The sequence below is a fragment of the Centruroides vittatus genome, unplaced genomic scaffold (genome assembly GCF_030686945.1).
Source record: "Centruroides vittatus isolate TY-2023 unplaced genomic scaffold, ASM3068694v2 contig_357, whole genome shotgun sequence".
In the NCBI taxonomy this organism is placed as follows: domain Eukaryota; kingdom Metazoa; phylum Arthropoda; class Arachnida; order Scorpiones; family Buthidae; genus Centruroides; species Centruroides vittatus.
Genome location: NW_027122180.1, coordinates 1,708,937 through 1,736,538, shown reverse-complemented (window position 1 = coordinate 1,736,538; position 27,602 = coordinate 1,708,937). Strand labels below are relative to the sequence as shown.

Genomic DNA, 27,602 nt, shown 5'->3' with positions numbered 1-27,602 from the left:
TATTTAATTATTAAGGTTTTTATTAATTATTTAAATATATTTCATTTTTGAGTTAGTCCACTTTTATTTAACTCTTTCTGCCTTGTGGGCACTAAGGTTTTTTTTACCTCCCATCGGATTTAATCCCATTATGGGTTCGGCCAGGCTTATAACACTACGGCCGGGTGGTGAGGGACAGGGCCCGACATATCAGACGGAGCCTCCCCCGAAAAGTTCCTGGGGCTTTTTCGACCAATTGGGATTTGATTTTAGGTCCTCAGACTGCTCGGCATCCGGCAGTTAAGTTAGCCGACATTGTATTCTTCTGGATCTGCCATTGTTTGATATTAAAGCTATGGTTAAATAACGGATGAAATTGAGATTAGTCATCTAAACTTGAATTCTGATATGTTACGAAACAATAAATATACCAATTTTTAAATTGTACAATAATTTCAGTTATAGAACAAAACATGAATCAAACGTCGAGTATTTTGCACCGATTTATTAGAAAGAAAATGTAAAATTAAATGTAACATTTCATTTAAGGCTTTTGTCATCGAATTATTATTATTTTCTTTTTTAAAATTAAATTAAAATTTATTTAATAATCTTAATTTCTCTTATAAATCTCGATATACCGTATATCTGTCAAAATTTTAAATTAGTATTAATAAGCAGCTTTTTCTGTATTATTATTTGAAAAATTTTTAAATTAAAAAAAATTATTAATTATTCATTTTAAAACGTTCGATAATACTTTCGGTAAAAATTATTTTTGGGCTATTTTTTAAAATTATTTTTCTATTCCTGTAATTGGTGAGTCTGAGTGGCGACATTTGTCATCCATTTTCGTGAACTGTACAGCAGTATTCGTTGTGTTTGAGGTTTCACAAATTTCACTTTGTTATTCTGCCAAGAGAGGAATATTTTTTGAATTATTATTAAGGTTGGATTTACTGTAAAGTATTCTCTTGTTTTATAGTAATAGAAATCCTTATGATTGTATATTAAGTTTCTTAAAAGTAGTAAAGTTATTTGTAAGCCGCGTGTTCTCTCAAAATGGCGGTGTGAACTCGAGACTACATGTGGTGTTAAAGTAACTTTTTATATTATTAATTTACAAATATAATTGCTATAAAAAAATTGAAATTGGTTTTAAATATTAATTTTAGATATTAAATATATTTTTTATTTATTAGTGATTTCAAGCGAAATCATTTTAACGAATTGTATTTCCTCAAATCTGTGTTACCTTATAAGAAGGTAAGATAATTAATATGTTTTACCTAACAATTTTGCCGTGTATTATTTATGCCTATATTTTTCAAGAGATGATTATTGGATGCGAAATTTTAAAAAGTGAGAATCTTGGAGAAAAATATTCACTCTGTAAGGGCCACTGCAAATTAGACAATATTGAAGCAAATTAGTTTGATTGTTGCCTGTTTGGTGACCATTGATTGCCTGTCGTTGATTTGGTCACACTGTTGTATTCTTCGATGGAAAGTAGACTGTTCGTTCGATGCTTCTCAGATCCAAGAAATTAGATTTTTTGGGCGGTGATTGGTAACACTTGTGCTCATTTTAAAGTTTTCAAGAAAGGAGCATGAGAAAGAAAGCGAGTGTTTGCTTTCGGGACATTCCAATTTTCGACGCTGACTCGGCGCTGATCTTAACGTTTGCTAAAATTCGTTCCTTTTTTCAACGTTGAAGTGACGCTGTTGTCAGCGCTGACTCAACATACTCAGCACTCAACAGATATGTTGACTGCTACTTTCCAATGAATTTTGGGTAATTGGTACGACATTTGAATGGAATCCATCTTGCTGAGAATGGAATTATGGGAACTAAGCACTTTTTACTCAAGTTGGAATGCCGTTGATGACATCAAATTGTTGGTTTCAACACTCAACACTCGTGTTGAAAATTGGAATGTCTCGTTTGTTTTGGCCATGTCTTGGCTATGCTGGGATTATGAAACACAGCTGTTTGATAGATTTTCATAGAAGTGAGAATATAAGTTATTTTGTTGATTTTGTTGAAATTTATAAATCTGTCTGATTCTTGCTTTCATTTTTGTTTACTTATTAAATTTCTGACAGATGATAAATGGAAACAGCCAAAGCTAAAGTCAACTACGAAGTCGTCATTTTACAAAACAAACTACTGAGCAATAGTTTGTAAAGGGGTGGATGAAATATTCATTGGTTCTGTGGAACTATGTCTGGAGTGATATCACAAGTGGCAAATTTGCCTGATCATTGAAGCAAAACAGTCACATGACCATAAAAATTGCCTTTGTCATGTCAAAAGCAAAGGCATTGCCTAATTTGTGGCAGCCTTAAAGTATTTTCTTCTTTCATAAGTACCTATGAAAAAAGAAAATACTTTAAGGCTGCTACAAACTAGTGATAAATTTCTAAAAATATGAAAATTTTTATATTTCATTATAATAGAATATAATATACAATATAAGCCTATAGCCCTACATGCTCTTACAACTTGTGCTTGCTATCTACTGTAGTTCATTAACAGTAACTGAGATGATTTCCAAATTCAGTGTTAATGCTTTCTATAGATTCATGTGTTTGATTTCAAGTTGTGATCAAGTTATAACTGATTCAGATAGCAAAATTATGGATGGATTGCAGATCGTTGTTAGCCCTTGATATGGTAACTTGTTAAAATGCAAAATAGCACATATCCCGACAGAACATATATTGTGAAAGATGAGACTTCCGCTTCTGGTTTCAAGGCATCAAACGACAGGATAACTTTTGTGTTCTAATGTAGCTGGAGAACATATAAACTAAGCCAATGTTAATTAATTGTACATTAAATCCACATGTAATGAAAAATGTAGAAAACAGTTTTATAACTGTTTTGTACTAGAGGTAGAAAATTATTTACAATAAAAAAAATTATTTTTTAAACTGTTTGCTTCACTGTTTATATATGTAGACTATTTTTTTTTTCTTTAAGTTCCGATGGTCCATAAAAAAAGAAAGACAAGTGTAAATAACAAAATGAATTTATTACCAAAAGTTAAGTACAAACATGGTTACATTTTGACACAATCGCATTGAAGATTGAGGAATTTGTCATATCTGTGGACAAGCTTTTCCATCCTTTCTTCATAGAACGTTGCTGCCAATGACTTGAGATGAGCCCTAACATTTGTTTTGAAGTTCATCATTAGTCTCGATTCTCTATCCTCCTAGCCACTTTTCCTGTTCAAGAAAGAGGTGGAAGTCGCTCGGTGCTAAATTGGGGCTATACGCTGGATGTTTAAAGGTGGTGAAGACTTCCACCTCTTTCCTAACTGAAAACATGGCTAGAAGGACAGAGATCTGAGACTAATGACAATCTTCAAAACAATGTTGTTAAGGCCATCTCAATTCACTGGTGGCAACATTCTATGACAAGGGGGTGGAAAAGCTCGTCCACAGATATGACAAATTCCTCAATCTTCACAGTAATTATGTTGAAAAGTAACCATGTTTGTACCTAACTTTTGGTAATAAATTCATTTTGTTATTTACACTTGTCTTTGTTTTATGGACCATCAGAGCTTGGAAAAAAAACTACCCTGATAGATTTTCAACCTGCTTTAAATGTCTGGGTGGAGCTGTGTAAGAGGTGTGCACAGTCAAAATTCACATCTGTTGGGGTCAGAGACAAAGACAGATAACAGTGTTGGCTGATTCTTTCAGGATGGAATTCTGAGGCCAATGTGTGTAAAGGGCATATAGTAGCACCTACATATTTTAAGTTGTGGTTGGTTCTCTGATCAGTAATGGGGATAGGGTAGATGCCTAGTTGGCAGTGCATGTCAAGACTGTCTTTGGAATTGCAGAGGAGGGTGAAAACTGAGGGACTTATTTAGAAAGCTAAACAAAAATTATTAGCATCCATGATTATATTTGTGACACACGCTGCTCCATTGCTATAATTAATTATTAAAATTCTAATTATTAATTATAGCATAATAATAATAATAGCTTGATTATTAATGGCAATCATTTGGCTTATTATCATTTTCACATTTGGAAATCAATCAAATGACAAAATATTGTTTTGACTTGGATAAAGATTCTCTTTATGATAAAACAATTAGTTTTGTGCTATGTGATGGATTAAATTTTATTTTTTGTTTTTGTGCGACATATTTGAGAATTAGGCTTAAGTGACCTACTATAGATGTGACTATCATCTGCCACAAAGTCACAGCTGAGCCTAATTGATGTTCCCTACTGGGTTAAGAAATGAATCCATACTTATCATTATTAAATTGCTGAATCACAGTCAAAACTATTGTATGATTTGATATTCTTCTGAAGAAGTTCATTGCTACCAATTTTCTATTTTATTTTTCTTGCTCTTGGTGCAGACTGGATTCAACTGGTCAAGTTATAGAGTAAATTAATACTGTGTGTAATGCTCTAGTTAGTGTTCTTCAATCTTGGGTCTGTGGATTGGTATTGGTCTGAAAAATTTCATGGACTGGCAGGAAATTAATAACAAGATAATAAAATTTTAAACTTGTAATTAATATAAACAGCTTTTATTTTTTATTATTGCAATTGTTTAAATAAAGTTCAGTATAAATGAAGATTTTGTTAAAGAATTTATAAGATAATTGTGTATGCATGACAGTTATCAAATTAGCATCGGTTTCATGAAAATTTCTCAACCCCTTACATCCCTGCTGTTACACTTAGTAGGCATTGCAGTAACATGTCAGCTCACTTATTGGTGACATGTAGCCAAAATTTTTATTTTATTGTGGCTACAGATAACTTGAGAGCGAGTGATTGGCATGATAAGGAAAGCAACACCATTGTAATATACAATAACCACTTGTCATGGCCAGTTACGACAGTCATACGTGCCACCCACATCCAAATAGTTTAAGAAAATTTATCTATAGCCTTCTGCCAGTCCATGAAATATTCATATTTTTGCCAGTTCTCAGGTGAGAAAAGATTAAAGAATGCTGCTCTAGGTAGTCAAGATACAACTTACATATGGTGTATGTCTGATGTACGAAAACTAGGTCAACTAAGGAGATTCCACTGTATTTGGTAATGTGGAAGTGATGAGGAAAGTGAGCAGTACAATATATAAAGTACAGTCAAACCTGTTTTTATGTGGTGGATAGGGACCGCATAAAAAAAGCATAAAAAATTGCACGAAACTTTACGAATGGCTATAAAAAATAGTTTTCGCAACACAATTTAAAAATTTTTTTTTTTTAATGCGGTCAATAGGGACCGCATAAAAAAAGTCTCACATAGAAAATAACTCAAAACCGTACGAAATAGAATTTATTGACAACATATGTCAGCACTTGACTGCATCATCTTGTCTATTATCTGTTTTACATATTTTTGTCCAGGTGGTGTTTTTTTGACTTAAAAAATAAATTATTTCATTTTTCGCATATTCATGCAATAATATTACTATAATAAGTTCATTTATGCTATAATAAGTTTATTTAGCTATAATAAGTCAACGTGAGACATGACGAATCGCACGAGACTAGTCGCCAACTATACCGCACAAATAAAAAATTGCACAAAAAAAGACCGCATAAAAACAGGTTTGACTGTATATCATATGTATGCATATTTATGAACATGCTCATGTCAAAAATTACAAATGTTAAAGTGCAGTTACAAGTGGTCAGTATTGTAGGGACGATAGTTAGTTGTATAAATAGACCTGTCCCCACGTCAAAAGAAGTCATCATTGTCACAAATCATTCATGTCTTCCAAAATTGCATGCAATACACTTTGAAAGGTTTGCAAACTGGAGAAAGAAGACATTTTAACTCTGCCTTTACATTATAAGAAATTCTCTTTTGTAAGGAGATATTTATTCTATTTGGAACAAACAGCAAATTTGTACTCAGTATTTTTTTTTGTTTTGTTGAGTGCTAGTGATGTCTAGCAGCTGCTTGAATAGATCAAACAGCTAAGAATTCTATAGCTGCTCAGTTTATGAATGAGAACAAATATATTGGTATGAAGTTTAAGTATTATTAATTTATGAACAAAAATTGTGATCTAGTCACAAATTGCATGAATTATTAATGCTGCTGGAATGTAAATTGAAACTAATTACATAAATTGCACATTTGATTTCTTTTACAGTAAAACCTGCTGAAATAAACTATGAAATGAATCAGTTTTATATGTTAAATTTCACCAGAAGTCAAAAACCTGTTTAACATGGAAACATAAGAGGTTTTGGGCAAAAAAGAACTTAACTTGAATTTAAAAAAAACATTAAGATTTTACTTGTAGACAAATAAGTAAAACTGCCACTAGTGTAATGGTCACTACAGAGCATGAATGCTCTGAGAACAATTTTGAAACTTCAGAGAGACTAAGGTTGTGTGACAAGATTTCTAGAAGTCCAGAATTGCCAGAAAACTGGCTAGTTTTGAATTTAGTGATCTTTATTTCTGTAGTTACTGTGCAACCTCTGTTCAGTTTCCATAATGTGTTCATTGTCTAATGCATTCCAGTGTGACTATTGATATACAATGTACTAAATGCAATTTCATTCTTTACTTTCCATTATTTAATATTTTAAGCATGTATTTAGTCTGTCTAAAAAACTGGAAAATCTAGAAATCTGGACCACTTCTGGTCCCAAGATTGGTCTGGTACCATACAGTCTGTTGGAATTAACCAGGGAACTTAACCAGATTGAGAACTTTCAAGAATCAAATGAATAAATATAATACATCTCAAAACCCTATGATATATTAATAAACCAACAAACACCTAAATAATGTTCTAAATTATTTATTACATTATTAAAAATGATAATTATTAATTTAGATAAGAGATGGTGCCTAACGCCGCTTACCTCTATACCCAAATTCATTTGTATTTATTATTTAATTATAGCCATATAATAGCCCGATTATTTATGCATTTGTTGAATCAAATGAATGTAATATGCTGAAAAACAATGAGAATAAGGTAACAATGTAGCAGTTTGTCTTGTATGGAGTAGTTACAAACTACAGTAGAGAGTCGTTAATCGGAATCAATCGGAGACTGGGGTTGTTCAGATTAGTGATTTGTTCCAATTACCGATTATGTATGAAAAAATACATTAACCTGTCCGATGTTCAAATTTTTTCTCCATTGCGTGTCGCTTCGTGTTGAATTTTCGTCGATTTTAAGCCTAACGAAAATTTTTATAATAATAATCGAGGCTATCTTATCATTAAAAATTATTTCTTTATTTTGTACAAACAAAATAAATATATTGAAGAATATAAAAACATGAAAATTATACTTTAGAAGTAAATCTAGTATCAAAAACGTTCGATTCAGCACGACACAGTCCGACTGAAAATCGTTCCGATTACCAGGGTTCCAATTAACAACTCTCTACTGTAGTATCAAGTATTTGAGAACAAGTTGATTAATATTGTTGAAGGAGATTGAAGCACTGAACGTAAGAAAGGAGGGCACTAAATGCAAGAAAATCACTGAAATTGTGCAAAACTGAGTTTTATAAAATGCAGGATGTACAATTAACAGCTCATTTCTGAATTTTCCTGTTATTAGCGCTGACATGTGGTTTTCGTTATGATGTTGACGTTGGTGGATAAAGCACTATTGGTGAAGTTGTTTTATCTCATTGCCAGCTGAAACTTTACGAAGGTTTAGGACACAGAAGAGAATGAAGAAAGGTTGAGGTCCAATCACTCCTGCTGGATTGGTTTACAACGTTTCAATGAAATGGGAAGTTTGTGTAATTGCCCATGCAGTGGTGCACCCCATTTATCAGACCTCTGATGTGGCTTCGCAAATGGCAGGAGTGATTGGACCTCAACTTTTCTTCATTCTCTTCTGTGTCCTAAACCTTTGTAAAGTTTCAGCTGGCAATGAGATAAAACAACTTTACCAATAGTGCTTTATCCACCAACATCAACATCATAATGAAAACCATATGTCAGTGCCAATAACAGGAAAATTCAGAAATGAGCTGTTAATCGTACACCCTGCATTTTATAAGACTCAGATTTGCACAATTCCAGGTGATTTTTCTTGCGTTCAGTGTCCTCTATAGACAAAAATTTGAACTATTTTTTTTCACTACCCAAAAAAATCCCCCTTTGTGAGAATAACTTTTACACAAACTGCATTCAAATATATCAATTCTTTCAACTTTTATGAATTTTTAAACCATTTACAAACTTATGGGACACCCTGTATATATATAATTACAAAAAATACTATTATTTATTGACAGTAAAAAAATAAATTTATACTCTCACAAAATAAATTGAATGCAATTTTTGATATTGCTTTCCTTTTATAATATTGTTAATATCTGCTTTTATGGTACTAGTCTTAATTCTAAAAATATTAGTTAAATGGGAATTACTTAACCTATTTCTTTCAGCAGTTTTCATGTTCATGCATGAAGAGAATTGTTCACAACAGTACATACTACCCCACATGCATAACATTTTCTAGATAAAACAATTTTATAGTATCAATTATGTCATTATGACATCAAAGTGTATCCAGTGAAATGAGAATAATTTTTACAACATTTTACCAAAATAAATGAAAATTTACCTAAAAAATTTAGGATGCAGTGGGCTGCAGTGCTGGCCAACCTATGGCCATCCCTGGTATAGAGGAACTAAAACAAACCATAATTTGTCACTGGGAGGAAATAAGTGCATCTGTTGTCCAAAAATTCATACAACCAATACCCAGCTGCATCTACAAAGTTATTTTAGTTTCGTTGGATATTAGGTTATTGTTAAATACAATTTATTAACATGCCAGTAAATGTTTGTTATATGCCTTTGTATTTTTGAGGCAGTCAAATTGATTGTAATTTTTCAAAATTGGTGTTTATTTTTTCTGTCTCAATAAATGGTTAGCATTTTTTCATGTGTACATTTGTGAAAATTTAAGCAAGCCAAAATAAATTATTTTTGCAACTTTTTCAGTGTGAATGATTTTATATGGAAATCTATTAATGCCTTTGTGTTTATGGGACACACCTTAGGTTGTATCAGCAAAACTACACTGTGGATATTTAGTTGAAAAAGTATTTGACATTTACTATTTGATTGTCAAGTTGAAGTAATTTAAAATTTTTTAAATTATATATATTTAAAATAAACATAAAAAAATTATAAATCTTCAGGTATTTTAGTGCTTCATATTTTAAAAAATATATTGTAATGCATAATCTAATGTTTAACATATTTTATTATAAAATAAATGAAATGTTTATTTCAGTTTACTACAATAGTATTAAATTTTCAGATGCCATCTGTTAGTGTGAAAGACGTTGATCAACATCAATTTGTTCAACACCTTGCAGCCTTCTTGAAAAAGTAAGTATCAATTTTTATTAACTTGTGTTCATGTGCAATAATGGTAATTTTCTGCACATAGTACTTTTTTATGGGCATTTTTCACCTAATTGACTTGCTTAGCTATGCTTCTATAACTTCCTGCTAGACATCTGTAAAAATTTCAGTCAAAAACATTTTTCTCACTTAGCATAAGCCCTCAAAAACTGCTGTAGAAATTTTCTGTTGTACATATACAATTATGTACAAATTTTTTTTACACAATTGCAAGTTTATGCAGCAATTTTCCACTGTTATCACGTTTAGTGACCTGACATCAAAATCCGTGTCATGGAAATTGCTTGCAGTTGCTGAAAGATTCATGATGTCGTAGATTAAAAGATACTTCAGAACTTGAGATTACAATAAAAGCAGCAACTATTACCTGTAAGCTAGTTAAAATGAGCAAATTTATTATAAGAACAAATATGTGTAAACTCCAGGCAATGAAAATTATATTTCAGTAGAACAAGATTTTACCGTAAAGGTCATGTATTTTAGCAAATTTTATAGTTACATTATATTGAACTGTTTTTAACAGCCTTCTTTGTACAAACAGTTGTAAAACGGACCTTTAATTCCCTACTAGTTTCACCAATGTAAGATTTGGGTGTGGCAGTTGCAGTCAAATGCAAATTCAAATTTGAATGCGACTGTACCACACCTAAATCTTAATTGGTGAAACTAGTAGGGAATTAAAGGTCTGTTTTAAAGAATATATCTCTGCCATAGCGTACAATAACGATAACTCGGCTGTAGCTGCCCACTGTAATAATGAAGATTGTAAAGGATACTGTAAAAATACTTAAAAAGGAACAAAGTACTTATAAAAGAAGATGGTATGAACACTTAGAAATAATAAAAAACAAAGAGAAAATCATGAATAACAATTCCGGCCAAAAATTACACATGTGGTACGCATATTTGACCAGAGAGGGCGTGGGGGGAGTGGAGAAGTATGAAAATGGATAGGGGAGAGGGTGACTGGTATTATGGAATGTACTTCGAGTGATCTTGTTACTCTATTCGTGTTACTGTGAATCTGCTTATTATTTTGTTTTAACAATGTATATTTTTACTACTTTACTGTTTTACCAGTACCTCAGTTTATTATTGTGTTATTGTATCAGCACTACCCTTTTTTATGTAAAAATTTTGTTTTATCGCGTGCTTAATCTTTTAGTGTTCAAAACATCGAATCAACGTGTTAAATGTAAGTCTACAGCTTTTTTTCATTCCTGTCAATTACGGTACTTTTTTAAAAAATTGTTAACCTCTTATTAATTTTGTAGCAAAAAACCTGATGAGGGACTCACTCCACGTCCAAAATGCATTCTGAAAATAAAATAGTGTTTTTGTAAGTCTAATTTGATGTCCTCTGGTGGTGTAATAAGTCTAGTGGTAGAGTAAAGCCAATCTTAGTGCTCACAAGCCATTAAGAAGACTAGACAAGAAGTGTATCATAGTAAAATAAAACTTGTTAAATGTGTGCTGGCGGTTGCATGCATAAAAGAATGTTGAAGAAAAATAAGATTATAAATGTTCATAGCCTTCCATGCATGCAATACTGTAGAAGTGTTCTTAAAATTAACAGTGAAATCTTTCTTAATCATTTTGTAAATTTCAAGATTTTTGAGATACTTTAGTTATGCAGGAACAGATGTGCTATGTAAGAGACATGCATTATCAAAGGTTGCAAGGACTGTTTTGCACAAACCCTTCTGAACAGTGTATTGATGTTCCTTTAGTCTAATAATAATCAATGGCTTGCAGGTAGCTCCAATATACTCATAGTGCCAATTTATTCTGTTATCAAAAATAGGAATTGTGTAAACTCCAGGCAATGAAAATTATATTTCAGTAGAACAAGATTTTACCGTAAAGGTCATGTATTTTAGCAAATTTTATAGTTACATTATATTGAAATTTTACTATAATAAAAACTATCCAAATAAAACATTTTAAACCTGATAAATGTAAATATGATTTAGAAATGAAGTTAATTTGATCTAAAGAAAGTACTACATTTTCACAGTAGAATGTACAGTATGTATGTATTTCATGAAGATTTAAAGAAAATCATGTTTAAAAAATAAACTGTGCTAAAGTGGAGTCCAAAATGGATCTTTCATTAAGAAATTTAAGATTAGGTTTGTATATATTGTGTATTAGTACTGTGAAATGAGATGACTACATGTAATGTATTGCTTCAAGTGTGATTTATATATACAGTGGTACCTCGTGTAATGTACTTAATCCGTTCCAGGTGCACGTCCGTTAAGTGAAACGTCCGTTATACGAAACGCATTTTCCCATAGAAATACATGTTAAAACATCTAATTCATTCCACAGCATAAAATAACCGTACTGTATCATTAAAAAAAATGAACACGGGGTGCGTTCTTTTATTCTTCCGCATAACTCTGCGCGAGCGACATCCGTTTAAAAATTCCTGCGGAACGTGTTCCTAAGTTCCGGTGGGAATGCGCGCCGTCGAACGGCAAAAACGGTCGCTTGTAGCAGTAGTTTACGGTGGAAAGCAACATGGCGTCCTCCATGGCTCAGATAGTTTCGTTTCCGGGTCCATTACATGGTTTTATGAATGAGAATTTAGAAATTGTGAAAGCGCGAGTTAGCACACGCGGTGATGTAAGTGTCTTTATGAATTTTTTTTTCGAGGCTATTTTGAATGCTCTTTCAACAAATAATCCATTTTATGGTTAAATTTTACAATTGGGACCCTTCTTTTGCCTTTTAAAGCTCATAGTTTAGAATTATAGATTCCTCCATCACGATACTATTGATAGCGCAGGCGCCACCATCTTTCTTTCTTTCTTTCACTGTCGTTCCTAAATGCCTACAAACAGCAGCACACTCCCACAGTAGCAGAGACGCAGAGCTACTGCTATTAAAGAACGCACCCATGGAGCAGTCACCAATTATGCTGGAAAGTTCGTTGTTCGCAGCCAGTCCATTGCTCGAGTCACGTAACGGCCAAACAGAAAGTCCGTTGTTTGCAGCATCCGTTATTCGAGGCATACGTTATACGAGGTACCACTGTATAAGGAATTTTTTTGTTATAAATTACAAAGAATAATTAAATCAAAATTAGGATGTTTAAATTAGTAGTTAAAACTTTAGATTCTGCCTCAAACTAGTTTATTCGCATGGGAAGATTTTTTAAGCAGATTGAGGAGAAAAAATGTAACTTGTACAATAGTGTACATTTCCCCCCGAAAACTTCTAAACAAATATTAATTGATTTTATACCTGAAATGTTTTTAAAAAATTAGTTATACTTCGTAAAACTAGTAATTAGGATTAAAATTGAGATTTTATATATCTTCCTTACTAGAAAACTAAGTTTTGTATCTTAATAGATCAAAAATTAAAAAAACTTTTAATATTTGACTCTTTCATTAAATATAGTTTTTTACAATGTAATAGATGAATTATTTATTAATACTGACTAAAAATTTCATTATTATAAAGATCAGGAAAGCTAAAAGTTCCAGAATGGGTTGATGTAGTAAAGACTGGAATACATAAAGAACTTGCTCCTTATGATGATGATTGGTTTTATACAAGATGTGGTAAGTATTTTTTTATAAATCCAAATTATAATTTTCTGTTTTTGTAAAAATTTTGTTGGAAATTTAATTTTTATATGGTAATTGTAAATTTTAAGAATCTGTTGATACATTATTTCAAATAATCATTTATATAATTATATCACTTTTAATATTAGCAAAAATTCAAACTTAGTGTGTCTGTGAAACAGTGAAATATTTAAAAAATGGGCTTTAACCCTTTTCCCAGACATCTTGTTTGTTTATTTTGAGATCCCTCCTAAGGCAATATAGGTCAGTCAGGCGATATTATTTTAAAAATTCACCTAAAATCAAATTATCATTATATCTATATGAAAAAAATCATGTACATTTATTAATATCTTTAGTTTTAAATACGATATTTTTCAATACATTTTATTAGAAAAATTTATAAGAAAAAAATAATATATATCAGAACTGACACACAAACTTGATAATTTGTAACATTTTGTGAAAATTAACATTGTCTAGTTACCTAGTTGTTTGCTGGCACTGAGCCAGGAAGACAGAATATGATTTTGTACAATTTGATATAAAATTTATGCATGTACGTTTATTCGTTGTAAAATTATTGCACATTATATCAAACGTGTTTGAAATCAAAATTTTATTCTATCAACTAATATAATGAACTAATATACTTTATTCACTTCATATCAAACGAAATTATATATTTTTGTAATAAACATATGATTACCAGTAGCAATACATCTAACATTTGCTAATATTTTTGATTAAAATAAAAATTAAAAAAATATATAAAATATCAAAACTGAAGACCACAACTTGAATATTTATAACACGTTGACTTATTATATCTAAATAAACTTATTATAGTAATATTATTGCATAAATATGCTAAAAATGAAATAAAAAATTACCAGAAATCAATAAATTAAGAAAAAAAGCATTAATTAAAATTTTTTAAGTCAACAAAACACCACCTGGACAAAAATATGTAAAATAGACGATAGACAAGACGATGCCGTCAAGTACTGACATCTGTTGTTGATAAATTTTACAAAAATCGATAATTACCAAAGTAACGATTAATCGGTACCCTCGAAGTTTTGCTAAACAAGCCAGGGTAACGATTGATTGGTACCTTCGGGGGCGAAGGGTTAATGTTAATTACTTAAATGCTACATGAATTACTAGTTTTGTGATTGTGAACATTTGGAGCAACAGTATACTGTCCTGTTATAATGAAATGAAGCACAAATGCACAGGATACAAGTAACTTTTTTCATTATGAATTTATTATTCAAACTCAACAGTACTTCAGATAAGAAAAGATAGGCAAAACCCACCTCAAACATTATCTTGAACCAATAATTCAGGCTGTTTAACTCTGTCAAATGATCTAATATTCAATTACCGTATTTTACGGACTATAAGACGCTACAGACTATAAGATGCACTTTAATTTTTAAGCATTTTTTTTTTTTAAATACATATAAAATACATATAAGATGCTACGGACTATAAGACGCACCTGAATTTTGGAGGCAATTTTTCGAAGAAAAAAAATGCGTCTTATAGTTCGTAAAATACGGTATATACTAAATATATAATTGAAATTGTATGTAGCTTATTAAATTCTTTATTGTATTTAAGTTATGTTGTTAATTACTCAAATGTAAGTTTGAAAACTTACATTTAACAATAATGAGTGATTTATTTTTAATGTAAAGTACATTTGTTCATGTAGAAATGAGTAAACTTAATATCAGTGATTTTTTTAAAAATGTTTAATGCACTTTTTATTATTGAAGTGTTAATCAACTTAAATTTTCTAATGCAAGATTGAGACTTTTGTCTTCATGTCTGATTAAAGCAGCAATGTTCAACTTGTGTTCTGCAGATATATTTAGATAATAAAGTTAGTTTTGCAATAAATTAATCATTTAAAATATGTATGAAAATTTATTTAAATATCAAAAATTAATAATATTCCATAGGAAAAGAGTACCTGTGCACAGACTACATGTCTCACATTTGCGGAAAATAAAATTCATTAAATTTAATGATAGAGGAATCAAATCATATAGTTGATTCTTTCCTGTGTATTCGATTTTTTGTATTCAAAAACTAAAGTGTCCCATCTTGTTGGAGAAACTGTTAGCCAGGTGGTAACAATATTTGAATATTTGTACGCATTTAGTGATTTGCAAATATTCAAATGTAATCAATTATTTTTTTAGTTGAGCTCCCATTTTGTCTGCTGACAAAATCATCTGCAAAAATTAATTCTTTGTATTAATTACTAGTTTAAATTAATATTTGCCTTTCCATTATTATTCTGATTTTTGTATGTTAAATAACTACTTTTGAATTATTTTGTTTAATTTATAATCAATAAAAATTGTCAGATTTGAAAACTTTTTATCAAGGTGATAAGGATTCTGCAATTAAAATAAATTGAGAATCACTGGACTAAAGAAATACTTTCATATAACAATAATATATTGCATCACTAAATGAACAAAATAAGAATCAAATTGTATATTTGTGACCTATTTTGCTTTAGAATTAAAACTGCTAAATTTATTTGTTTTTTTAATAAAAATTAAAAAAAAATTTTTTTATGAAATTATTTTTAATGCAAAAATTAATGTCTCTTTTATAAAATGTAGCTTCGGTTGCTCGACACTTGTACATGAGATCGCCTGCAGGAGTTGGTGCATTCACAAAAATTTATGGTGGCCGTCATCGTAGAGGTGTTCGCCCATCACATTTCTGCCCAAGTTCATCAAGTATTGCTCGTAAAGCTCTTCAGGCTTTAGAACTATTAAAATTGGTTGAAAAGGATAACAATGGGTATGTTTTATCAATAATTAAAATAATCAGCACATTAATTAAAATACATGAGCATATTTCAATTTTAAATTTGTATAAACCTAAAATTTTCAAAAATGTTACTTTTTATAATTAACAGAAATCAGTTAATTTATTGATAATATGTAAAGGTTTTAAGATTTTTGTTATGGTTTTTAATACAATGAACACTTAATTTAACCAGAACCCAATTTAATGGACAAAAATTTTTGCTGTAGGGAAAATTTAAAATTATTATTTGGAAATAGAGCATACCAAAAGGTTGAATCAATGAGTCAATCAGTATTAATTTCTCTATGTATATTAGTATTTTATTCATACTTATACATTATAATAAGATATTTTTAAACATCTCAAACCTTTTAAGTTCATTATTAATTCATAATTACAAACACTATTTTTAACATGTATAAGATGCTGATGTTTCATGCATAATTGCCATTCCTCACATTTGACAATTCTAAAACTCCTGTAATGTGTCTTTTCTGTATATGCCAAATTTCAACATATATTGTTTTGTTTACAGAACATTGTCCAAGGGATCCCTTCAAACTTTGTGATAGGGCTAATGTAATGAGTTCAATTGAAACTAAATGAAGGAGGATTGAGTTGTTTTTCAGAAGAATCAGAAAATGATTTTTCTGTATTTTTGGCACACACAGCCATGAAAACATTTAAATTGTTGAAGGTCATGGTGCCCAGGCTATCTAGGAGACGAGCATTTAAAGGTGGACTGACATTACATTATGAATAGCTGATAACCATCCATGATGATATGACTGCCTCTTTTTAACAATCACGAGAGACCTCCGTGTTGTCAAAGTGGAAAATCATCGTATATGCATACAATTGTATATGTAATGGCATATGCAAGGCAGTAAATTTCTGCTGTGGTTTTTGATAGTGATATGCAGAAAAAATATTTTTGACTGATGTTTGTACAGAATTAGGTGGATAGCATGTAGCATGAGGATATGGGATCACAGCTAAATAAGTCAATTGGATGAAAAATGTTTGTAAAAAAACTAATAAGTGTAGAAAATTGCCACTATTTCACATGGTCAATGGTTAATCTTATAATGTAATTGAGATGGGTTAATGATGATGATAAGCACAGAGCCCAAATGGTTAGGAGTTGAAATATGGTACACAGAGTATATATTCTTATGATATACCAAGAAAGAATTTTTGGATTGTTCTTCTTGTGGGGAGAAGAGAGGGTTAAGGATTACCCTGAAGAACTCTGATTCTACTGTACTATTTTAGATGCAGTTTTTTCCATTTTTTCAGGAAATTGAACATATTTTTAGACCCATCTAAAAATTCTCTAATTAGTCTCAGACCTAATTCTTGCACCCAGTAAAAATGAGTAGTCGGCTATAATCTAATCATCTTAATCTTTGCTATTGTAACTTTTTGTCCAAGCGATGCTGGGCTCATCTGCTACTATATATTATATATTAACTATATATATTTATAATACATAATCCCCAATCAGTCCATTAAATTGACAGTCTACTGTGTATTTAAATTTATTGATAATTTCATAAATTATATCAAGTTAATATATCATATAGAATTTTGGAACACTGATAGGTTAAACTGATCAAAGTAAACATTCTATCTGATGTTTGAAATTTTTATCCGTTGCATGTCATGCCATATTGAATTTTTGTCAATGTTAAACCTAATGAAAATTACATGTTTTGAAAAAATTATTGTGGCTATTGTATCATCCGAAATTATTTTTATTTATTTTGCACAAACAAATTAAATATAATAATAAATGTAAAAATAAAAGAAAATTATATTTCAGAAGTTAGTTTTAATATAAAAATTGTAACAACTAGTTTCAAAAACGTTTCAATGCTGAAACAAGATATCTAGAGTCAACCAGTCAAGGTCAGCAGGTTGTGACACAAGATATCTCGGGAATAACACTGGACAGGTTAATATACAGTAAACTCCCATATAATGCAATGAAAATTTTGCAACTAGAACTCATACAGTGCAATAAACAATTATGTATAACATGTAAGATAAGTTTAACATTTTCACATAGTTTCAGATTTTTTGTTTAGAAAAGTGAAAATATACACTTACCAGTTGTTTCTATGAGGATGGTTTTTTTCAAGTTCTGATGGTCCATAAAACAAAGACAAGTGTAAATAACAAAATGAATTTATTACCAAAAGTTAGGTACAAACATGGTTACTTTTCAACATAATCACCGTGAAGTTTGAGGAATTTGTCATATCTGTGGACGAGCTTTTCCATCCCCTTGTCATAGAATGTTTCCACCAGTAAATTGAGATGGCCTTAACAGCATTGTTTTGAAGATTGTCATTAGTCTCAAATCTCTGTCCTTCTAGCCATGTTTTCAGTTAGGAAAAAGGTGGAAGTCTTCACCACCTTTAAACACCTAGCATATAGCCCTGATTTAGCGCCGAGCGACTTACACCTCTTTCCTGAACAGTAAAAGTAGCTAGGAGGGTAGAGATTTGAGGTGTATTCCTTAACAGTGGAAGTATTAAGAGAAAGCGGCATGCAAGATTTACAGGTGCAGATGCGTTTTTGTGGAAAATCGAACATATTTTTAGACCCATCTAAAAATTCTCTAATTAGTCGGGGAACAGAGGGACCTAATTCTTGCATTTTGTGAAAACGGGTAAGATTGGCTAAAATGTAATAATCTTCATCTTCACTACTGTTACTTTTTGCCTGAGCAATGCCAAGTTTATCTGCTAGTATTCCAATATTTGCTTCCATAGCTTGTTTCACATGTGACTAATTAAGTTTTTTATGCAAAATTTATGATAGTTTCTCACTAGTAAAATTCAGATATAACCTTGACAGTATGGTGCAAGAAAAACTAAACAAAAATCATATGGCATATTTTTCACAAAAATCTGTTTTTACAATTTGATTTCAAAGTTACAATGCAAATATAAACATTTATGAAGAACTAGTATAATCAATGTTTTAACATTATTATTGTTGCTCTAAGATATTTCAAGAATTTGATTAACGCGTTCTTGTACTAACGATAATCAGTTTCTTAATGTTACTATTGATACATAGGATTAAAATTGGAAAACTATAAATAACTGAATAAAAACATTTTTTACATAAATTCTTATTCTTTAGTTTTACCTATTAAGTATCATGCATTTTGATGAAAAATACAGATAATTTGGTCATTTATAAAAGATATAAGGAATTCTAACAATTTTAACCTTGTTATATTGTAATATATATGAAACATTAAGATAAAATATCTAAATTATGAAGAGTAAAGTTAAAAATATAATGTTGCAATGTAATTCATAATTATATAATAGATAATAAATTATTATTCCGTTTATCTTTCATCTTTTCAGTGGAAGGAAACTCACAAGCCAGGGAAGAAGAGATTTGGATCGAATTGCATCTCAAATTAAAGGAAAAACACAAGCATAATTTGTAATGTGAAATATTTGAATAAACTTTGTTTACAGAGGAATGTTGTTTTTTTTCATAATTTAGGAAATTTTATAAACTTAACTTTCACTGTCGCTATTGAAAAAAAATACACTTAATATGCCAATTTGTTTTTTTCACAAAGTATGTCACTATTATATGCAAATTAAGAATAAAAAATGCTTAGTATGAGCAATCATGACAATTGTGAAATTGAATCATCACCACCCAAGAACATACAATATTTAATCATGATGATTTTTCATCATTTATGTTGACGTAGTTGAATAAGCAATGTCAAACACAATTAGATTCTTTTATTATGCATATTTTGGTTTGCTGTTATTTTTTTGTAACATTTTTTAAAATCTCTTGAAATATGTTTAACATTTCTAATGCCTGAGAATCTTGAATGTAAGGAAATACCTATGGTCAATAACATTTTACTTTTTTTTTTCTCTTTGCAAGCTCTACTTCAGGTGAAATATTGGGTGATTTAACTAAACTATGAAAAATTTTCTTTTTTGATATTTTGAATTTCTTTCATTTGAAGGGTTCAAGTGTAAAATAAGGTAAGTAATATTTTCATTGGTGCATTGTGTGCTAACAGCTAAACTGCAATGTATTTGTGTTTAATTATCATATGTACTTTTATTTTCCCAGTTATAACATGAGAATGTATTGTAATCATGTCAAATTGACCCTCCAGGTTTTTTGCAAATCTCGGTGTTGAGATTTGCGAAAACCTGGAGACCCCAAACCCAAAAAAGTCAAAATACAGGGGGAAAAGAGTATGTGGGGTGCATATACTTCTGGAATCAAACCGATCCATGATTATTTTGATCATTCAAATTGTGTGCAGATGACAGTAGCGATCTTATCAATCTCTGCCTATGCAAACACCATCTAGGATCAACTTGATTGCAATCAAACTAATTGAGCAGAGGATGGAATGGTTGATATCAGATAAGAAAGATTGAAAATGACGACCTTCATGGTTAGACATGCTTTAGTTGTGACAGCAAAGGAATATGTGTAATTGTTAACAATGAAAAGTATTTAAAATTTATAGATATTAAGTAAAAGCATCATTATTAAAATATCTGATAAACTGAAATGAAAAAATAAGAGAGAATTTTGAGATTGTAGCAAGAATGCATGGTGTATACATTCTTATTTTGCTGTTTTGTGAACAATTTTATTCGGAGTAAATAAGATTTGATCCTACTTGTATACTTCCCCCAACTAACATATGACAAACAAAGAGTGATCAATATGTATCAGGTCAGTCCATAAGTCTGTGCATTTTTATGACCTTGAGAAAAATCTTGTTTTGCTGTTAAAAATGTCAGTCTAATGTGATAATTTTTACACTTACACTACAAGTGTTAAATTGGATCTCATTCATATAATACTGTTCAGAATTGTGAACATTTCAGTTTATTTTCGTTAAAATGGAAGTAACTGATGAATATAAAAGACATGTTTTATACTTTTTATTTTTAAGTGGTGAGAATGCTACAAGTGCAGCCAAAAAAATAAATACTGTACATAATCAAATTGTAATTAGTGCAAGGACTGCGCAGAAGTGGTTTGAAAGATTTAGAAACAATGATTTTAGTGTGGAGGATATGGCTTGTATTGGAAGACCCATTGACTTTGATGATGATGCTCTCTCTGCCCTAGTTGAAGCAGAACCATCTTTAACAGTTGATGAAATTGTGGAACGTTTAAATTCATCTCATGGAACTGTTCATAGACACCTACAACAAATCAGAAAAGTTTCAAAGCTAGGAAAAGGGATACCACATGTACTGTCAATAGCTAACCGACATCAACGTGTAAACATTTGCACGTCTCTTTTATCCCGTATTGCTTTAGAAAACTTTTTTTGGTAGGCTGGTTACTGGAGACGAAAAATGGATCCTCTATAATAATGTAACGATAAAAAAGACAATGGATGGATCGTGACAAGCAGCCAAAACCGACTGCAAAAGGTGGGTTGCATCCAAAAAAAATTCTTTTGTTTGTTTGGTGGGATATGTCAGGTGTAATTCACTTTGAGCTGTTAGAACCTAATCAAACAATTACAGCTCAAATGTATTGTGAGCAATTAGAGCGTTTAAATGAAAAATTGAAAAAAAATCGACCGTCGTTAGTGAACAGAAAGCAGGTTCTCTTGCAGCATAACAATGCCAGACCACACGCTGCAAAAATAACTGTACAGACACAAGCTACAACTGGGAAATTTTACCTCATCCACCATATTCGCCAGATATTGCTCCTAGTGATTATCATCTTTTTTGCAGTTTGCAGAATTTTTTAAAAGGGAAAACTTTTGAGGACAAAAACAATGTAAAAAAGGCTATTTCTGAATATCTTGATTCAAAACCGAAATCATTTTACGAAGACAGGATTAAAAAGCTACCATCAAGATAGCAAGAAATTGTACAAAATAATGGTGAATACATTATAGATTAAAATAAAATTTTTTGCTGCTTTTTTGTAGATAAAAAATACGCATGAACTTATGGACTGACCTGATAAGATTGATCCATCTGAAATGCAAAGTATATGCACCTTTGGTATCTATTTTTTTTTAAACAAGAGTAAAGATTAAACAAAGTTTGACATGATAACATGTGTATAAGGAATATTGATGATAAATTTTGGAGTATGGAACTGAAGGACCATGGGTCATATCTTGGCCGGATGAGACACTGGCAAATTTTGCTCATGAATTATAATATCTTGAAATATGATTCTTATAAACTTCCAAAATGGACCCCAATAAAAAAACAGCAATGGAATGCACAATTTTTTTGACAAAGCCAGGAAAATTATGTAACTTGTTGCTGGAGTTTTTACTATGTGAACTTTATTCTAATAGTTTTCTACTTTGTTTATTTTAATCTTTTGATGAGTGTGCATTTTAGAGTTTTGTGAGAGGGCATGTTGTGGCTATTACACTGTACAGGGTTTGTCCAAAAAGTGATGTCAGTGATTTTACTGTGAAGCAAATACACGTCGCAGCGCACTGGGATCAGTGTGGAAGGAGGAGTCAGGTTACGCATGGACGGTCACTCAATTACCTCTGACCATCTGGAGAGTAAGGATGCATTTTCGTGAACCTTGTTTTCATTTCCAGTACAAGCCACGACCCAGCGCTCAATTGAGCAAAGGATTGCAATCAAGTTTTGTGTGAAACTTGGCAAGTCCGCAATGGAAACTTTTTTCCCATGATAAAGACGGCCTTTGGTGGTGATTGTTTATCAGAACGCCAAGTCTACTAGTGGCACGAGGCATTTGTTGAAGGCTGTGAAGAGGTCAGTGATGAAGCCAGCACTGGAAGGCCATCAACGACCACCACTGACAAAAATGTGACATGTGTCACTGAACTCAAACTCAGACTGTCGTTTGAGTGTTTGTTTAATGGCACAGATAATAACTCAAAGCCCGACGAGTATATAATAAATCACCAAACAATTGCCTAAATATTGGGCTACTATACAGCTACTTAAATGATTGGTACAAAGTAATTTGTCACTAGAGGTAGACGTTAGGCACCATCTCTTAAGAAAATTAATAATTATAATTAAATAAATAAATTATTAAATAAAATTTAGAACCTGGAATAAAAACTGACCTGGGATGGGGCTTGAACCCGCAACCTCCGCTTGCCGTGCAATGAGCTTGCCAGTTACGCCACCCGGACCCCGAGCAAGTCTTTGTTTCTCGAAGTATATAAATTTTCTTAAGAGATGGCACCTAATGTCTACCTCTAGTGACAAATTACTTTGTACCAATCATCTAAGTAGCTATATCGTAGCCTGATATTTAGGTGATCGTTTGGTGATTTATTAATGGCACAGACATTAAACATTCCAAAAAGTACTATTCACGAGATTGCGATGAACAATCTGCAGATGAGAAAAGTGTGCACAAAGCTGGTGCTCAGTGTTAACAGACAACCAAGATTGCATCAAGTTGAAATGTGTCAGGAACTTTGGGATTTGTGTGAAAGTGACCCCCACTTTTTAGACAATGTCACAGGTGATGGAGTCCTGGGTCTTTGAGTACGATCCCAAAACAAAACGGCAAGGTGCTGAGTGGCACACCTTGGTGCCCCCTCCCCCCAAGGCCAAAATGAGCAAGTCAAAGATCAAGATAATGATCGTTGTGTTTTTTGACATCGGGGCTCGGTGTAACCGTCAACGCCAAATTCTACGTGGAAGTGCTTAAGAGACTCAAATGAAGGGTTTGTCGTGTCCAGCCTGACATTGCGGATGATTGAAAACTTCACCGTGACAACGTGCCAATCCACACTGCCTTCCTTGTGACCTGCTTCCTGGCCAAATCAAAGGTGTCAACGGTTTCCCAGCTGCCCTATAGTTCTGACATGGCTCTCCTGACTTCTTGTTCCTGCACTTGAAAACTCCCATGAAAGGACATCCTTTCGGGACAGTTGACAAAGTCAAAGAGGCTTGTACCAAGGCTCTAAAGGACATTTCGGAAAAGGCCTACGCCTACTGTGATGCCTTCAATGCCTGGAAATCTCGCTGGAAGCAATGTATCAATGCAGGAGGAGCCTATTTTAAAACCTTTTAATGTATTGTACTAATTAGATCAATAAATGTCTTCTAATGACTCACTGGCATTACTTTTCAGACAAACCCTGTATAAGAAACATTCATATTCTCCACTATTTTATTCTTTGAAAATATAAAAGAGGGAATTAATCTTAGAACTTTTTGTTGAACAAACATGGTTATAAATTCTTGTCATCTAATTAGAAATATTGTATTGCTACAATATTTCTAATTAGACGACTTTGGATTAGAGAGAGGCAGTTAACCACCATATTGTGTTAAATTTAAATCTTGTTTTACTAAATAATGATGCTTTACAGTATATCATACAACTAAATAAATACACAGTAATTAAACAATAATTTATTAACAAATTACATATAAAACTTAAATGACTACAAAAAACATTAGTTATTGATTATAAATAAATAGTATTTTCATAACATTTGAGAGGCAAATTTCAACTTATTGAATTGATAAAAATTTTTGATGTACACACACACACACACACACACACACATATATATTGCTGCTGATATTAAAAATGAGAAAAGTCAATAATGTAGTTTTTAAAAGAACTGAAACTTATGATTGATTGTTGAGTAAATACAAATTATTTTTTTTTCATTTTTGTATTAAAATATTTAGTAAACAATATATAGCTAATATGATTTCTAAAAGAAAAAATAATCATTATAGATGTAAAGTTGTTATAAATAAATAAATTGTTAAATTTATCAAAACATTACTGATTTAATTAATAGTGTTTGTCAATTTTATTATATTACATTTCAAAAGGTGGTAAAAATTCATTGCAATGAAAAAATCACGATGTGTTCAGAACTCTAGTTTGTCATTTGTTTTAGTTTTTAAATGTATACCCTCAATTTTGTATTTGATAATTGAAATTGATCCAACAAACAGTGGTGTAACTATAATTTTGGGGGCCTGACCAATTTAAGAAGAATGAATAGTTTTTTTACAGTAGTATTTTTTATTTTACATAAAAAAATTAAAATAATTATAATAATTAATTTTGCAGTGCTATTAAAGATGAAAAAAATTGTTTCGTAGTTGAGTTTGACTTTATAATCATACTTTATATCTTTGTATAAAAGTTGTTTTATCAGTTATTCTATTAAGCATAGGTTAAATGATGATCTCTGAAAAACTAATTTCCGAAAATAGGGTGGAAACAGTGAGCTAATACAGTAGTGTGTCGTTTATCTGAAAGCCGATCAACCAAAACGTCGGTTAACTGAAAGCTTTCCAGTTGGACTGTGTTGTAATTCGAACTAGATTAACTTCTAAAGTATAATTTTTTTGTTTTTATATTTTTCAATATATTCATTTTGTTTGTACAAAATAAAGAAATAATTTTTAACGATACAATAGCCTCGATTATTATTATAAAAATTTTCGTTATGCTTAAAATAGACGAAAATTCGACACGAAGCGACATGCAAAGGAGAAAAATTTCAACATCTGATAGCTTAATATATTTTTTCATACATAATTGGTTATCGAAAAATCAGTTATCTGAACAACCCCAGTCCCCAATTGATTTGGATAAACAATGCTCTACTGTAATAATAAAGGTTCTAGAATATCAACATTCAACTAGACCAGTAATTATCACACAGAAGAAACACTAAAAAGTAAAAGTGTTTCATATTTTTGTCAGATTATAGATCTTGAAGATGCAAAAAATGGATGAAAATATGACAATTTATTATTATTATTTTTTTAGTGTTTATTCTTCATATGTGGTGATAACTATAAAAAAATATATTGGGATAACATTTATATTTTTAGACCAATAAATACCAGACTAAAAATTAATCTAGATCATTTCGGTTCTTGAACTGTTGCATTTTTTTATGGCTAGCATAGAAAAATTTGTTTTATACTACTTTACATATAACTAAATTTCAACTTACTAAATGTTTATGTTGTAGCTCTCCTAAAGAGGAAAGAAAATTTTATACATAAAGAATATTGAAAAGATGAAGTAACCTCCTAATGATGTGACTATAATTTGAGGTATTTGCAAAAAGTTTTGGGTTGAATAGTCAACAAAATATTAAGGTATAACTTCTAAGAAATTGTCAATAGAAGTAGAACAGGTAATTCTTTTATAATAGTTTCTGCAGTTATATCATTTTTATTAAATAAAAGATAGTATATTTAATAGCTGCATAAAAAATTATATGTTGAATTCTTAGAATAATAATTAGAAAATAGTTGCCAATTTTATTAAATCATAGGTTGACAAATTTAAATTTTTTACAACTCAAAATCTGTTAAGTAGTTAGAAAATTTGTTCACATGCCTAAAAACCTTTCAATTTACGTATTTACAGTCTTATAAAATATCAGTAAAAGACTGTAATACGTAAATTGATATTTACGTATTACAGTCTTTTACTTTAAAAAACTGTTTTGCATTATGAAGTGATAAGACATAACCTAAAGCCAAATGTCATTTTGAAAAGCAATGTGGGTCATTTTACAGAAAAATTCTGAGATCTCCCATTTTCAATATACAGGAAGAGCTTTGTTACAATGATTTTAAAGACAATCTAAAATCTTTAAATGCAATCTAACAGTCAGTAGCATAAATTATAATTTTGATACCTTGCACAATTTTAAGTCTTCATCAATCAAGAAAAACTTGAAACATTTGCAAATTTTACTTTTTTAAATGTATTAAAAAACCAAGAAATAAGGTATTTCATCTGATTACGCTGTTCTGCATCAAAATCTCCCACAAAAGAAAATCTGATGTATTTTATTGTGGCTGAATGTGAATCTAACTCCAAAATCATTTATTATCCACAGATATTTTTAAAATTCCATTTTTTTGCAGAAAAATGCCTCTCAGACAAACTTTCTGTTACTGTTGTTTGAATAAAATATAAAACCATAACATCTCCAGTAGTGAAAACTTTTGGAGAAAGAAGTTAAGGCATCCTGATACAGAAAAGGGGAATCGAAAAATGTGAAATTTTTCAATGAAAGACAATCTCAATTTTGCAACAATATACTGCATTTGTGGGAGGAGTTTTGGCTGCCACAGGAGCCTGCGGAGTGGAGACACTATTGGCTCATCAAAGTTCAACCTTAATGGAGTTTTACTGCATAATGGCAATAAATGGCTCTCTCTTCTGGTTGCTCATGCTGTTCAGAAAAGAAACTTATGACAACATGAAGGTAATGCTGGACAAGATCAAATACAGTGAGCATAAGTGGAATGTGTGCTGACCTCAAGTTGTTTTAATGCTAACAGGTTTTCAAGGAGGATACACTAAATTCTGCTGTTTTTTTTTTTTTATGTGAATGAAATAGTTAAATAAGAACCAGCCACTATTTAGTAAAAAATAGTTCAATTGCACAGCAAACATACAAAGTCAAAAGAATATTGCTTTTCCTGCTCTGATGGAGAAAATTAAAATCCTCTTACCTCTTCATCTCTAGCTGTTTGATGGAAAATTTGGTGAAAGGTATGGACAGAGAAGAAGGCTTTGCTTACCTGAAGCAAAAGTTCTCTCATCTGAGTGATGTGAAAGTAGAGAGACAATTTTTGTTGGTACCCAAGTAAGACAACTTTTGAAGAATCCTAGTTTTAAGAGAAAACAATCAGTGGAAAGGACAGCACAGGATGCATTTGAAAATGTGAGCAAGAATTTTTTGGGAAATGTATGAACTAACTATGAG

General features: G+C 31.0%; 1 protein-coding gene across 1 annotated transcript; it reads left to right on the top strand.

The window, feature by feature from the left end:
• Positions 1-773: 773 nt before the first annotated feature.
• On the top strand, positions 774-19,340 carry RpS19a (Ribosomal protein S19a). The gene is made up of 5 exons (XM_067269791.1): positions 774-928; positions 9,301-9,371; positions 12,882-12,982; positions 15,637-15,820; positions 19,219-19,340. The coding sequence occupies exons 2-5, from the start codon at positions 9,301-9,303 to the stop codon at positions 19,295-19,297; spliced, it is 435 nt and encodes a 144-aa protein (XP_067125892.1). The 5' UTR covers positions 774-928; the 3' UTR covers positions 19,298-19,340.
• Positions 19,341-27,602: the final 8,262 nt, after the last annotated feature.

Bases quoted from the DNA above. Each gene is read 5' to 3' on its own strand.
- RpS19a (XM_067269791.1), top strand. From the start codon at position 9,301: ATGCCATCTGTTAGTGTGAAAGACGTTGATCAACATCAATTTGTTCAA. The intron at 9,372-12,881 runs GTAAGTATCAAT...ATTATTATAAAG, and splicing joins CTTGCAGCCTTCTTGAAAAA to ATCAGGAAAGCTAAAAGTTC. The intron at 12,983-15,636 runs GTAAGTATTTTT...TATAAAATGTAG, and splicing joins TTGGTTTTATACAAGATGTG to CTTCGGTTGCTCGACACTTG.